General features: G+C 49.3%; 1 protein-coding gene across 4 annotated transcripts; it reads right to left on the bottom strand.

Annotated features, from left to right (window-relative positions):
- Positions 1–10,027: 10,027 nt before the first annotated feature.
- RPP25L (ribonuclease P/MRP subunit p25 like) lies at positions 10,028–13,485 on the bottom strand. 4 transcript variants are annotated; one of them, XM_015073133.3, is made up of 3 exons: positions 12,518–13,485; positions 12,123–12,191; positions 10,028–10,859 (listed from the first exon to the last, which is right to left on the bottom strand). In XM_015073133.3, exon 3 carries the CDS (start codon positions 10,823–10,825, stop codon positions 10,334–10,336), a length of 492 nt encoding a protein of 163 aa, XP_014928619.1. In that variant the 5' UTR covers positions 10,826–10,859; positions 12,123–12,191; positions 12,518–13,485; the 3' UTR covers positions 10,028–10,333. The 4 variants fall into 4 exon arrangements, with proteins under 4 accessions (XP_014928619.1, XP_014928613.1, XP_014928598.1 ...); XM_015073127.3 differs by lacking the exon at positions 12,518–13,485 and adding an exon at positions 12,288–12,511; XM_015073112.3 differs by lacking the exon at positions 12,123–12,191 and having other exon boundaries at positions 12,518–13,484.
- Between the last annotated feature and the right edge of the window lie 336 nt (positions 13,486–13,821).

Raw genomic sequence — 13,821 nt, 5'->3', positions numbered from 1 at the left:
AGGCCAATGGGACCAAACTGGTGCTAAGGAGCTGGCTGATGTAGACCCTCCATAGAAGCCTGTGAGCAGAGTGTAGGCCCCTCCTTCCCCAGCCTCCCTGCTGTTCCCAGAGTCCTGCTTGGTCTGGCGGCCTCTCTCAGCCAGACACATGGAAGAAGAGGATGGAAATTCTCCCCTGCCCCCAGACTCCTATCCCTGAGCCTCTAGTTTCTGGCATTCCCAGGAGAGTCCTGAGCCTCCCTCAAGCTTGGGAGCCCACAACCATCAGGGAAGCCTGGGGACCCCGGGGGTAATTGAAACCAGGGTTAAAACATTAGAAACCATAAAGCCAACTCCCTGGCTCCCTCAGGATAGTTCCTGGTTTTTTTTTCTCAACCCTATCCTCCCTACTGCTGACAGCTCAGCTCTCTAGGCCCCACCAGCTGGGCCATGAGCCTCTTCTCCAAACCAACTAGAAGGGGCCTCCAACCAGAAGGCACCCAAAGCCAGCCCTCAGGGGCCTCTTCTCTGTACTTGGCTAGAATAAGCCTCCATATCAAAGTGTCCCCAAATTCTAATCTTGATCCCTTATTGCAGAACCTATCCTAGGCGATTGAAGTTAGACAATGGGAAAGATTTCTCAATAGTGAAAGAGAAAGAGGTAGGAGATGTGGAGCAGGAGTGCCTCTCTACTAAGTAGGTGCTCAATAAATTTGTGTGTGGGGAGGTGCCTGGGTGGCTCAGTTGGTTAAGCATCTGACTCTTGATCTTGAGTTGGGCTTTGTGCTGACAGTGTAGAACCTGCTAGGGATTCAATCTCTCTTTCTCTCTCCACCCCCTCCCATGTGCTCTCTCTCAAAATAAATACATTAAATTTGAAATAAATGAATAAATTTGTAGGGAAGAAAAAGTGGATCTCAAAGCCTAGGTCCCACCAAAGCAAGGTGTCTGCTGGGCTAGATCTGACTCAGGGGCAGGACAGGCTGCACACCTGGCAGGAAGGAGGAAAGTCAGATAAGGAATTCTGTGGCACAGAGTTCCCCTTCCATCTCTCTCCCTGCTTTGATGTCTTTGTCTCTCTCTCCCTCTATGTCTCTCTCTGTCACAGTCCTGGACTCTGATAGAAAGGATAGGAAGCTGCATGTTCTTCAGCCTGTGGGAAGGCTTTCCCCTGAACAGCTGCCTGATGATTCCAGGAGTCCCAGATTTGCCATGAGTGGTGGTGTGAGAATTTGTCCCAACCTCTGTCTCTATGTCTGTTTGTCTTCTTGGTTCTTCAGTGAGACTGAAATGTTCAAATACCTACTCACCATTTACTGGCTTTGTGACCTCAGGGAAATGACTGAATGTCTCTATGCCTCAATTAACTCAGGAATAAAATGGGATCATAATAGTGCCTATTGCCTATGACTGTTGTGAGGATTCAATTAAATGAGATAATCCAGTCAAGTGTTCAGTGCCAGCCTGGTGGGTACCAGAGCCCCCTTCATCTGCTGGCTTTGGTTTTCTACCCATCAATGTTTATGTCTCCTGTATCTTTCAGTCTTTCGCACTCTCCATCTTTCCCCTAATCCCTTTTTTTCTCTCCATGTGTGGCTTTGCCTAAAGCCCTCCAGACAGCCTTGTTTGACCCTGCTCCAACACCCATTGGCACAACTGGCCCAGGTGGGGTGGGGTAGGGTGTCCAGGGAGGTTTTTAATTCAAAGATGGAATTCCTGACAGCATAATCACGCCTGGGCCTGAACATGGGTGAATCACAGTCAATGGGAAGAGTGATTATGTCTGTGTCCTTTCTGGCGAGACAGGAGAGCTGGGGGCTTAGCTTGGCAGTCTCTTGGAGGAGGGGGGCTTGCCCTGACTGCTCTGACTGCCCCCACACCTGGGCCCCAGCCAGATCCCCCATGTCTAGTGCTTCCCTAGAGGTTAAGGCATCCTGCCCAGGGCTGAAAGGGGAAGCTTCCACCTCTACATAGGGTGGCTTACCTGCCCTCAAAATACTCTGGCCCACCCTCACCCTCAGTCCTGCCCTAAATTTCCTATACCCCATCCCAAACCCTGTATGGAGACATATTGCCTCCATAGATCCAGTTACTCTTGTCTCTATCTCTGTGTCTCTGTTTCTCCTAACCTTGATCCATGACTTTTGCAGCTGCATATGCTTTATACCCACAAATGAGCCCACCAGGAATGAGCCCACTCCACATAGGAAGCTATGGGAGTTGAAGGGTCTGTGTTCTTCCTTCCACCTGGACCAAAGAGACCCTTCTTGGTGGGGAGGGGGAAGATGCAAAAAGCCCAGATGACATTTCTCTATCACTGTGGACCTGTGAAGGCAGAAGCATGGCGTAGAATAGGTGTTCTATAAATGTAAGCCCAATCAATGGCAGAGGGGCAAACAAAGGACCCTGAACAGGTAATTGGATGTTTAAGTCTGCAACAGGCAGAAGCATGGATAGACTGTGGATAGGCTGCTGCTTGATTTTGTGGATCAGCAAGAAGTCTTCTCTGGGGGCCAGGATTGGTCTCAACTAGCCCTAGACACCCTCATACCTGGGCCCCAGCCAGACCCTTCACGTCAGCCCTTGGGCAGAGGGCCAGATGGGTGAACCACTAAGACTCACCTCTCACTTCTCTATTCTCTATACCTCATTGCCTCAAGATGCCCACCAGCTTCGAGAGAGATGGGACTACAGATCCAGAGAGAGAAACACTAGGCAGGGTCACACAGTAGGCAAAGGCTAGAACAGGAACCCTGGTGTACTGGCAGCCAGCATAGGCCTGTCACAGGGGTCCAATGGCAACACTGACAGGGGCCAGACCTGCAACAGGATTTTATGTGGGGAGAGCACCTAGGAATCTTTGAACATGTGGGTGGCTGGGCCATCAGTCAAGAACAGATGTGCAGCTTCCTGTCCTTCCCATCAGAGACAAGCATTGGAATAAGAAGTTCAGAGAGACAGAATCAGAGTGAAAAGAGAAGGGAAAGAACTTGGAAGAAAGACCAAGAAATAGACACAATTAGAGAGAGTCAGACACAAAAATAGAGATGCAGAGAAAAAAAGATGTGAGTCAGAGACATGGAGACAGGGAAATGCAGGAGGGAGAGCCATGGAATTTAAGACACAAAGATAGGGGGAGACATGAAGTCACAGAGAAACATTGTCTCAGAGTCATAGAGCAACAGTGACATGGAGTCAAAGATATATACACATGAACAGACAGAAGCTCAGAGACTGACAAATAGAAACAAAAAAAACAGGAGGGATAAATAGAGATAGAGACAGAAAGATCAAGAAGGGCAAAGAGATGGAAAGAGAGAGCCCGGAGACAAAGAGTGAGGCAAAGAAAAAGATTAAAACAGAAGGAAAGGGAAAAGCAGGCGACAGAGGAGATCCTCCTGGTCTCCAGTCTCTCCAGTCTGGTCTCCCCAGGGTTTGGGCCCCCTTTTGCTATTCTTTGGTTTCCATAGCAACAAGAAGGGCAGCAGAAAATTTGCATATACATTTACATCCTTTCGGTCTGCATAATTCAACAGGTTCTGTGCATATTCATGAGACTGAAGGAAGGTGACTCTCCCAATCTCTGCTCAAAACCTGGCTGTGGTGCCCCTTGCTTGCAGTATTTGGTCATGGCTCAGGGCCCAACCTTGAAGGCCCTGACCAGTCCCTTCCAGACCCTGCTAACAACATTCCCCTCTGCTCCCCAAGCACTCCCTTGTACTTTCCTGCCTCCAGACATTTCCTCAGGTGACACTCCTCTGCCTGCCAGGGATGCCCTTCCTTCAGCATCAGTCCTGTCAATGATACACGCATATGTGTATGCACACACATATGTTTGTATGAATGCTGGCTGGGGGCGGTGGGGGCGGCAATGGCGGAGAGTGACAGCCCTAGTGGAGGAGGCCTCTCAGTCACATATCTATCTGGTGTTTCTGTCAAAGAAGGATGTGCATGAAAGGATCACACTGAGGGAGGCTGGGATGTAGGTGTGCTGAAGGTTGACAGATCTCCCAAGAGAGTGGGACCTAAGGAAGTTGAGGGCCCCACATGGAAACTGACAGAAACACTGGTTCCAACCAGGATAACCAGGGGAACTAAGGTAGAGCCAAAAGAAACCTCAGAAACAGAAGGGCTGAGGTGGCTTAAATGGCAGGGAAGTGGGTGCCAAGGGCCAAGAACTCTTTCAAAGTGCCAGGCCATGAAAGCTCCTGTGAGCTAGGAGAGCTTCTCTAAGGCCTGCTCCAGCCATAATTTTGGCTTCACCATCTCCCCCTGGATCCCTACAGCAACCTCCTCACTGACTTTTCTGCCGGTGCCCCCAACCCATTTTCTACACTGTAGCAGCCAGAGCTCTCCCTAAAATACCAATCTGATAATACCACATCATTTCCTCCTTAAAGGCTTCAGTGACTCTCCATCACCCTCAAGAAAAAGCCCAAGCTCCTTGGCCAGACACTCAGGCCCTTCCAGTCTGGCTCCCACCCACCTTGGAGCTTGATTCCTCACACTCCCCGCCTTGAACTTCATGCTCCAGTGATGATCTCTGTGCTTTTCTCACCTCTATACCTTAGTTCATGCCTGCCCTTTACCAAGAATATCCTTTTCACTTCTTGTGCTTCTTCAAGATTCTACACAAGCATAATGTCTTCTTCTTTGAAGCTTTGACTCTTCCTAAAGACTGGACGGAGGGCTCTGAACTCCTGAAGTCTAATGAACTTCCCTAATCTCTGTACTTATACCAATAGTGAAAATCCCTATATACGTGGCTATAGCTGGGGCTAGAGGTTCTGAAGCCAGTGACTATATTTGTCACATTATGGGTGATCACTAGCTGTTTGTGGAACAAATGAGAGATCTCTGAGCCCAGTGAGGCCAAATTTCAAGCCTAGACTAGTACCTTGGTCTTGAATCTCCTGGCAACCTCTGTACAAACCCTGCAAGAGGGTGGGCTAGCCCTTTGTAAATGCTGCCACCTTGTGCCCATATTCAGAAGTGCAACCATACACCACCTTCCTAGTGCAAGGACCGAAGTGGTAGCTGGAGGTACCTTACAGAATCAGGCCTTATCCCAAATTGAGAGGGGTTTGGGAGTGGAGAGATAGGTCCTCAGGAGCAAGCGCTCAGAGCTTATTACTAGTGTCCTTTGAACACTCTTGATGGGTGGCAAGCAGACAAATGGCAAGAGCAAAGGTTCAGAGGCAGAAAATCTCATGCATGTCAGAAGAGTAAGATGTTAGTATGCCCAGAGCCCAGGTCAAAAGGGATTAGGCCAAAGATAGACTACGCCATGGCAGTGACCAAGCAAGGAGGCCCTTTAAGACCATCCAACGAATTAATTTGGATTTTGTCCTCTAATCTGGACATGGGAAGGCTGAGGGAGAATGACAGGATCTGGGTATGGCCACACACTTGGAGGCTCAATAGCCATTCGTTCTTATATTAACCAGTCATCAATTCATCAAACACCTACTATATGCCAATAAGTGTTCAACATCCTTAGGTTACATTAGTCAACAAAACAAAGATTCCTCACAGTTCTTTCTGCCTATGGGTTCTGTCCCCACGCTTTAATAAAATCACTTTTTTTTTGCACCAAAAAAAAAAAAAAAAAAAGATTCCTACCCTTTCCAAGCTTACATTCTCATCAGGAGGAGACAGACAATAAACAAAACACTATTTTAAAGAAGTAAATTATATTTAGAAGGGGAGAAAAAGTGCTTGGCTGCAGTGTTAAATGGATTGGTCAGAACAGGCCTTTGCTGAGGTGACATTTGAGTGACGGCTTAAAGGAGGAAGGGAGATGGCCATGCAGGTATCTGTCAGAAGAGCATTCTAAACAAAGGGAGAAGTTAGTGGCTTGGTTTGGAGGAGAGCTCAGAAGGGAGTGAAGCAGGGAAACCAGTAAGGAGAATGTTACAAGATGCTGAGAGGCACAAAACAACAGAAGCTGTGGGAATGGAGACACCTAGGAAGTAAAATTGGCAGGATTTGGTGCCTGCTTGCATGTGGCAGGTATATAACCCCTCCAGTCATACTGTGGTCTTAAGTCCCCATTTCAAGGGGAACAAACTCACTATACACACCACCTCTAAGGCAAGCAGTGAGAATGCTCAGCACATTCCATCCTGGATGACCCCATTGCCCACCTTGAAGCCCCCCTCCTGCCCCCAACACACACATCACCACCCTCCCTAGCCTCTTAATTCCTCAACCTTGTCTTCAGTGACTCTCTCTCCAGGCCACTCAGCTATCCACTCCCAGGCCCATAACCAAAACTCTCAAATCCACAACTCCTCCATCTCATCCTTTAACTACTATTGAATTATCTCTTTCCATAAAAGATATGTTTAAGTTCTAACCCCTAGTACCCCAAAAGGTGACTTTGTTTGTAAATGAGATCTTTACAGATGTAATCAAGTTAAAATGAGGTTATTAGGGTGGGCCCTAATCCAATATGACTGGTGTCCTTATTTATTTATTTGAGTTTTATTTTGAGGAGAGCACTTGTGCACACGTGCGGAGGGGGAAGCAGAGAGAGGAAGAGAATCCCAGGCAGGCTCAGTTAGCCCAGGGCCTGATGTGGGGTGTGAGATCATGACCTGAGCCAAAACCAAGAGTCACTTAACTGACTGAGCCACCCAGGTGCCCTGACTGGTGTCCTTATAAAAAGAAAATTGGACATAGAAACAGACATAAGGGAAGGAAATGTGAAGATGAATGACGGGAGTGATACATCTAAAAGCCAAGAAAGCCAAAGACTAACAGCAAACTAGAAATTAGGACAAGTCAAGGAAGCATTCTCCTACAAGTTTCAGAAAGGGAAATGGCCCTGCTGACACCTTGACTTCAGACTTCTAGTCTCCCAACACCGTGAGACAGTAAATTTCTGTTGTTCTGAGCCACTCAATCTGTGATACTTTGGTACAACAGCCCTAGAAATGCGTAGTGACAATGCCCTGTCCTAGTTCACTCAGCTACTCCATTTCATCCCATCCCACCCCATTTTCATGGGGATGTCCAGGACAGTGACCCCTACCCCTATCTTTACTTCTCTCCTGACCCACTTTGGATTCCTTGATTCTTCACTACATCTTGCTAGTCTCCTCACTATTCTTCTATCGTTTCTGCCTGTCTTAACCTTAGTCTGGAAGGATGCAACAGTGATTCCTGAGTCCTCACCTGTCCTATGGATGCTTCTGAAGCTCACACACCCTGACTGATAACACTACAAGTTCATGGTCACCAGCCTTACCTGGGCTTTTAGCCCTGCCTGGTCATCCTCCTGTGACCCTCTGGTTATCTCTCCTGCAACAACGATCCCATACTTCCTTCCCACCAGCCTCCTCATTCCACTCTCAGCAGCAGAGCTGGATTCCCACATCAATAGGAACTTTCTGAACTTCCTCATGTCCCACCTTTGCCTCCACACCCACTCGTATGCACACCCATCTTCAACTTCTTCCCTGGGAATTTACAGGGAATCATCTCTCCTCTTCCCTTTGGAAGGCCCATACCTCCATGCTTCTAGATCCCATTCCCTTTTACCCCTTGCAGAGTCTCATTCTATGAGTTATCCTGAGTCTCTTGCCTCTTCAATCTCTTTTACTATTAGCTTCTTCCATTAACCTACAAATATGTTCAAATCTCTAACTCATTAAAATAGAAAACTCTGCATCCACATTCCTCTACAACTATTTATCACCTCTCTCCTCCCATTCACAATGCCACTTCTTGAAAGAGCTGTCTCCACTTCCTTACCTTTCATGCCAAGGCATAACCTTTTCTAACAAATTATGGAGGTAGAAGCCATACTGGAGTGAATTAAGGAGGAGATATTGAATGGGAAGACACTGAATCAGCAATTATATACAACTCTTATGCTCCCTCCTAAATTGGGTCAAGCTTTCTGATTCTAAAGGACTATTTCTCTCGGGTTCCCTTCCTAAAATTCTTCCTGTGGCCTATTTCCTGATTCTCTGAGCTATCAAGAGATTTTGACCCCCTCCTCAGTTTCTTTCACACAAGCCCTGCCATCATCCTGGAGTTACTAGGTGGTGCCTTAATGAACTGCCCAAATGGGAACCCTTCCTAGGACCCCCAGAGCTTGTAATACCACCTTACTGAATCATCCCCTGAGCACAGGTCAGCATGCTTATTCCATGTGATTATTCCACCCTGGCCACAGCAGGCTGGATCAGGATGGGATGCTGAGCCACACATCAACAGTCTGCAAGTGGCCTAGCCCCAAAGCTCTGGGGAACAATGACGCTCAGACAGCTCTTTATGGTAGAAAACACACAAGTGGAGATACTTAGAGAAAAAGCAATACACAGAAGCTGGGCAGGAGCAAAAACCTGAGTTAGCCACAAAGAGAATTGGGAGAAGTCAGGAGTTGCTGGTAGCAAGACACCAGAATCCCTGCCACAGCCTCTAGGGGTGTATTTGATGCTCCTTGACCCTCTGTATTTGAGAGGCCTGACTGGGCAACAGTTCAGAGGGCTCCTGTCTCTAATATCCCCTGAATCTGCATCACCTGCCCTTCCCTCAAGGTCTTTCACATCACTCTGGTCAACCTATCTTGAAAAGCACAGAACATAGTATTCAAGTTTTGACCATAGCCTTCTGGCCTTCTGGTCCCCTCATCCCTGCCCTAAGCCCTTATTGAGGCCTCCAATTGTTGGATTTCTCCCAACAATCCATCCCCTCCTGCCTAGACTCAGCCAAACATCAGTTCAACACTCTCAAATTGACGGGCTCATCCTGCCACAGTGTGAACCCAGCACAACCCCAAGTTTATGCTTTCCTAGTGACTGGACACTCAGTCACTGGAAATATTGGGGAAGACATCAAAATCCAGTGGGAGACCCAACTGATTCAACTCTTCACTGAGTCTACCATTGCTCACAATCCTGCTCTGATCCCTGCAGACCCCTGGCTACCATTGCAATCTTTACCTCTCTCCTCATGCCCCTGACCTTACCAATGTAAGTCTGAGAGTCTAAGGCCAAGTTGAGACAGAAAAGGAGTAGCTAGGGGTAAAAAAGAAAGGATGAGGCCTGGAAGGGAGATATGAGACTGAGCTGGGGTTTTTTTTGTTTTTTTAGTTTATTTATTTAAGTAATCTCTACACACATGGGGCTCAAACTCACAACCCTGAGATCAAGAGCCATATGCTCTTCCAGCTGCACCTGCCAGATGCCCCATGAGCTATGTTTCTAAGATAGGAAAATACATGTTTGTAAATGGAGTCATTAATAATGATAGCAATTAACATTTATATAGTACTATAAGCCCAGGTGGTATCTAAGAGTCATATGTGCATATTTCTACATCTAACCCTCATAGGGGCGCTCTGTCCTGATTGAGGGAGCTCAATCCTCTGGGTGGGTCTGTTAGTTAAGTGTCTGACTCTTGGTTTTGGCTCAGGTCACGATCTCACAGTATGTGAGATCGAGCCCTGCATCAGGGTCTGCGATGACAGTATGGAGCCTGCTTGGGATTCTCTCTCCCTGCCCCTCCCCTGCTCGTGTGCTCTAAATAAATAAATAAATAAATTTTAAAAAATCCTTGGGACGCCTGGGTGGCTAAGTCAGTTGAGCATGACTCTTGATTTCAGCTCAGGTCATGATCCCAGGGTCATGGGGTTCAGACCTGCAATGGGCTCTGAGCTGACTGCATGGAGCCTGCTTGGGATTCTTTCTCCCCCTCTCTGCCCCTTCCCCACTTGCTCTCTCAAAATAAATAAACATTCAAAAAAATCCTCATTAACAACCCTATGAGGTAAGCACTATATATATCCTGTTTTATGGATGGGAATACTAAGGCTCAGAGCAGTAACTTGCCCAAGGTCACAAAGCAGTAACTTACTAGCAAATGGCAGAGTCAGATTCAAATTCAGGCAGTCTGTTACCTGAGACCATGACCTTAACCACTATACTATAATAAATGCTGCAGAGAAAGAAAAATGTCCCTAAACCAGGGGCAGGGGGGTGCAGGGACTCCCCCTCCCTTAATCCCACTTCTACACAGGTCAAGCAGAGGCTCATCAGACAATTAGGCAGAAACTTTATTTCCTAACCACTCCCTGGATTTCTGTCAGAAGAAAGGACAGAAGCACAGTAGGGAGAAGGCTGAGTAAGCCCTTCTTAAGCAATCCAGAAGCCACCTAAGACTGCACACCTGTCACTGTAGCAGTCCCTTTTCACACACCAGAGAGAAGGGGAAGCAGGACAGGGAGGCTCCCTTCTGTAGATTCAAGTCTTGTTGGGGATGTTGAACAGTTACAGAGATTTCTCAGAGAAGGCAAAGCCATCATAGACATTCATGCCTGGGGAACAGCTTGCTCAGCAGATCTTCAGGACCAAGTGTCTCGAACCCTTCTTCGGGGTCGTGGGCCACAGCTGGAGCTTGATGTGGGGCCCAAGCCAGGGGGTGCTCCTGGAGGCTGGTAGCCACATTCATTAGGGTCCAGGGGGTCCCGGCTGAGCAGTACCCACACTGCAGGTACATGGCGGCGCACCGTGAGGGGATCTAGGCCTGTGTCAGGTGAGACTGGCACCCAGCTGTCCTCGGTCTGCAGGAAGCGCAATTTGGTAAGCTGATGGAGGCCTGGTACCCGCCGCTTGACAATCTCAGCACAGCTGACCGCCTTTCCTGCAGCCCTGCCAGAACCTGAGAACACCACATGCCGTGCACTACCACCCTCCAATCGACCCAGTGCCAGCCCCAGCAGGTTGCGGATTTTGCTGCCATCTCGGACCCGCATCTCCAGGGTATCAGGAGGTAGCTGGGGCATCGGAGAAGGTGCTGGGAGTTCCACAGAGCCAGCTTTCCGGTAGTGCTCCATCCCACTTGCTGTTGTGTCTGAATTTCACGGCCCACTGCAGGGAAGTGTCAGATGAATGCTGGGAAATGTGCCCCAGGACACCCCACAACCCCAGCTCTCTAGGATATGGTCCTATTCATCCCAGACTTCCCAGGAATAGGACCATATCCCCTCACCCCCGGCTTCTAAGAAAAGGTGCCATGCCTACTTTACCCTGGGAAGGGGCTGTATCCCACATACCCCATTCCTCTGGACAGGGCCATAACCCTCCCTCCACCCTGGAGTCCCTGAGACAGGACCAAATTCATCAAACACTGGGGTCTTTAGGATAGGGTCAAGCCCCCTCATCCCAAGAGCCATAGGACTGGGAATGAGCCTCTCTCATCTTGAGCTCCTTGGGACAGGGCATGAGCCTTAAACAAGGACTTCAAGAACCTCCATTTTTACCTTAATCTATACTTTCTAATTAATAAAGTTCTTTCCAGGGGCACCTGGGTGGCTCAGTTGGTAAAGCACTGACTTCAGCTCAGGTCATGATCTCATGGTTCGTGGGTTCGAGCCCCACATTGGGCTCTGTGCTGACAGCTCAGAGCCTGGAGCCTGTTTCGGATTCTGTGTGTGTGTGTGTGTGTGTGTGTGTGTGTGTGTGTGTGTGTGTCTCTCTGCCCCTCCCCCGCTTGCACTCTGTCTCCGCCTCTCTCAAAAGTAAATAAACATTAAAAAATTAAAAAAAAAAAGTTCTTTCCAGTTTATATTTTCCTCCCCACATTTTTTTTTAATTTTTAAGTAAGCTCTACACCCAATGTGGGGCTCAAACTCACAACCCCAAAGATCAAGAATTGCATGTTCTACAGACCATCCAGGTGCCCCTCCAGCTTATCTTTTAACTCAGGGAAAACATCGTGCAGGCAAAGCATCCCTTGATGGGAACCAAAAATACCCCTCAAGCAATAACGGCTGCCCTAATGCCAGCAAGACCCCCTTGACTGGCCCCAAGACAATGATCAATCTGCCCATTACTGCTTCTTGCACCTACGGACCGACCTTTGTCTCACATTCTCCTTATATAAACCTAGAAGTATTTTCAGCACTTTGAAGACCGTCTTTGAGCCTAGTCCGCTGTCTTCCGGTGTTGGCCTCACTGAAATAAATTACTTTATTGTTTCACCACCACTTGGCTCTCTGCCTTCGGATTTTGTCAGCCAGGAGTGGCAGAACCTGGTCTGTTTGGGATCCCAAAGCCAGGTGCTCTTGCACTCCTGGGCCCCGGTTACACCCTTGCCCAAGACTTTCGAAAACCAGACTAAGCGCTCCTCACCTACAGCTCTCCAAGACCGGGACAAGGCCCCCTCACTCCGCTCGCAGAGGCTCCTATACTCCAAGCTCCCTGGAAAGAGCCAAGAACTCGTCCAGATGCTCCTCAAACAGAACTGAACTCCTCTCCCACTCCGGGATCCTTAGGATAGGGCCATGCACCCCTCACCTTGAGATTCCCAGTGTCAATGTCCTCAGCCCAGATCCCTGAGCAACGGCAGCAGAGGCTTGACGCGGAGGGCTGCCTGGGCTACTCATAGAGTGGAGTCCACAACCTGGCCGTCTCCACCGCCACGGGCGGACTCCAGAGCTCAGCAAGCCGCAGAGACCAAGGACCACCCTCCCCTCTCTTCCCTCTACCTCCAGGGTCCCCCCACCCCACTGCGTTCTCGCTCTCACCACCCTGGCCGCGCACGCCTCAAATTCGATCAGGAGCCAAGATGGCGCCCAAGCCGGGAGCGCGCCGAAGCCGCGGGGCCGCGCACGCCGTGTAGGGGCGGGACCTAAGGGGCCGTGCTTAGCGGTGCCTCAGCGGGAAAGCTGAGTTTCGCGGGGACTTCTAGGAGTCAGCTGAGCCAGAACGTCCCGAGACCATGAACATGTAGACAGTCTCCGATGTTACATCCTGGAGCAAGGGCATCCCTACTGGGGTGGAGAGAGAGCCCTGCGGAGAGGAGCCACCATCAGAGACTCGTGTCCCAAAGTTGGGAAGGATCTGGCCCTGAGAAGATGGTTCCGCTGGCGTCACCAGCTGGGCGCACAGCAAGAACAAAGGCGAAGCATTGGGTTTTACTTTGGACAGAGGCAAGGGGTTCCGTTCGAAGTGACTGCTGCTGCGCGGGGGAGTCCCTTGGTCACCGAGTTCTGACATTGGACTTCATTCTGTGGGCATGGCAAGCCACGGAGGGTTTTCATCAGGGGGCAAACCAATTTGTGAGCAAACCAATTTGTGCTGCCGCCAGAGGGGGTGGGGGAACTGGGCCTCGACCAACGGCCGCGGGGTCCCGGGGGCGTGTCCACTGAGACTCGTATGTTGCCTAGTGTATAATAGGCGCTCAGATAGTTGTTAAATGATTTGTGAGAATTAAGAGAAATGGCAGTGGGAATACAGAAAAGTCGATTAAGCTGGGAGACTTAGGTTTGGTGAAGAGTTGGTGACTGAACTGAGAAGGAAAGAGTCTAGGATGACTCCCAGTTTCAGACTTCTTTTCGACATGCTGAATTTGAGACGCTAGTGAAACCGTTGGGTGGCCAGCGGACTGTTAAAAAGGGATCTGGGACCACAGCACTCCCTGAGACCACAAGGGGGCAGCAAACACTTGGAGTGAAGCACCACTCTTCTCCACTCTTTATCCTCAGGTTCCCTCGCTCTCCACCCGGCAACAACCCCCCCCCCCCTGCCCCCCCCGCCCCCAACCCCACCCCAGAGCCCAAAGCCCTGCAACCAAACCTCTTCTGGGCTCCTCTTCCCGCTTAATAGCACCAAGTAAACTCCCATGAGAGAAACCTCAAGGTTCCTCTCTGCTTTGCACATGCTACTCCCTTGCTCTCAAACATCCTGCATATCACCCTCCAGGACTGCCTCCCCCATTCCTTTTTGTTTTGTGCCCACTTGGTAGGACTGCTCTTTTCTTTGACTGTCTCCCCAGCTAGTCTGTGCAGAGCAGGGATCAAGTGGACCCTACCTGTGTCCTCCTCACCTA

This window comes from Acinonyx jubatus, chromosome D4 (assembly GCF_027475565.1).
Source record: "Acinonyx jubatus isolate Ajub_Pintada_27869175 chromosome D4, VMU_Ajub_asm_v1.0, whole genome shotgun sequence".
In the NCBI taxonomy this organism is placed as follows: Eukaryota; Metazoa; Chordata; class Mammalia; order Carnivora; family Felidae; genus Acinonyx; species Acinonyx jubatus.
The sequence above is the reverse complement of the archived record's forward strand: the minus strand, read 5'-3'. Positions and strand labels throughout refer to the sequence as shown.

Bases quoted from the DNA above. Each gene is read 5' to 3' on its own strand.
- RPP25L (XM_015073133.3), bottom strand. From the start codon at position 10,825: ATGGAGCACTACCGGAAAGCTGGCTCTGTGGAACTCCCAGCACCTTCT.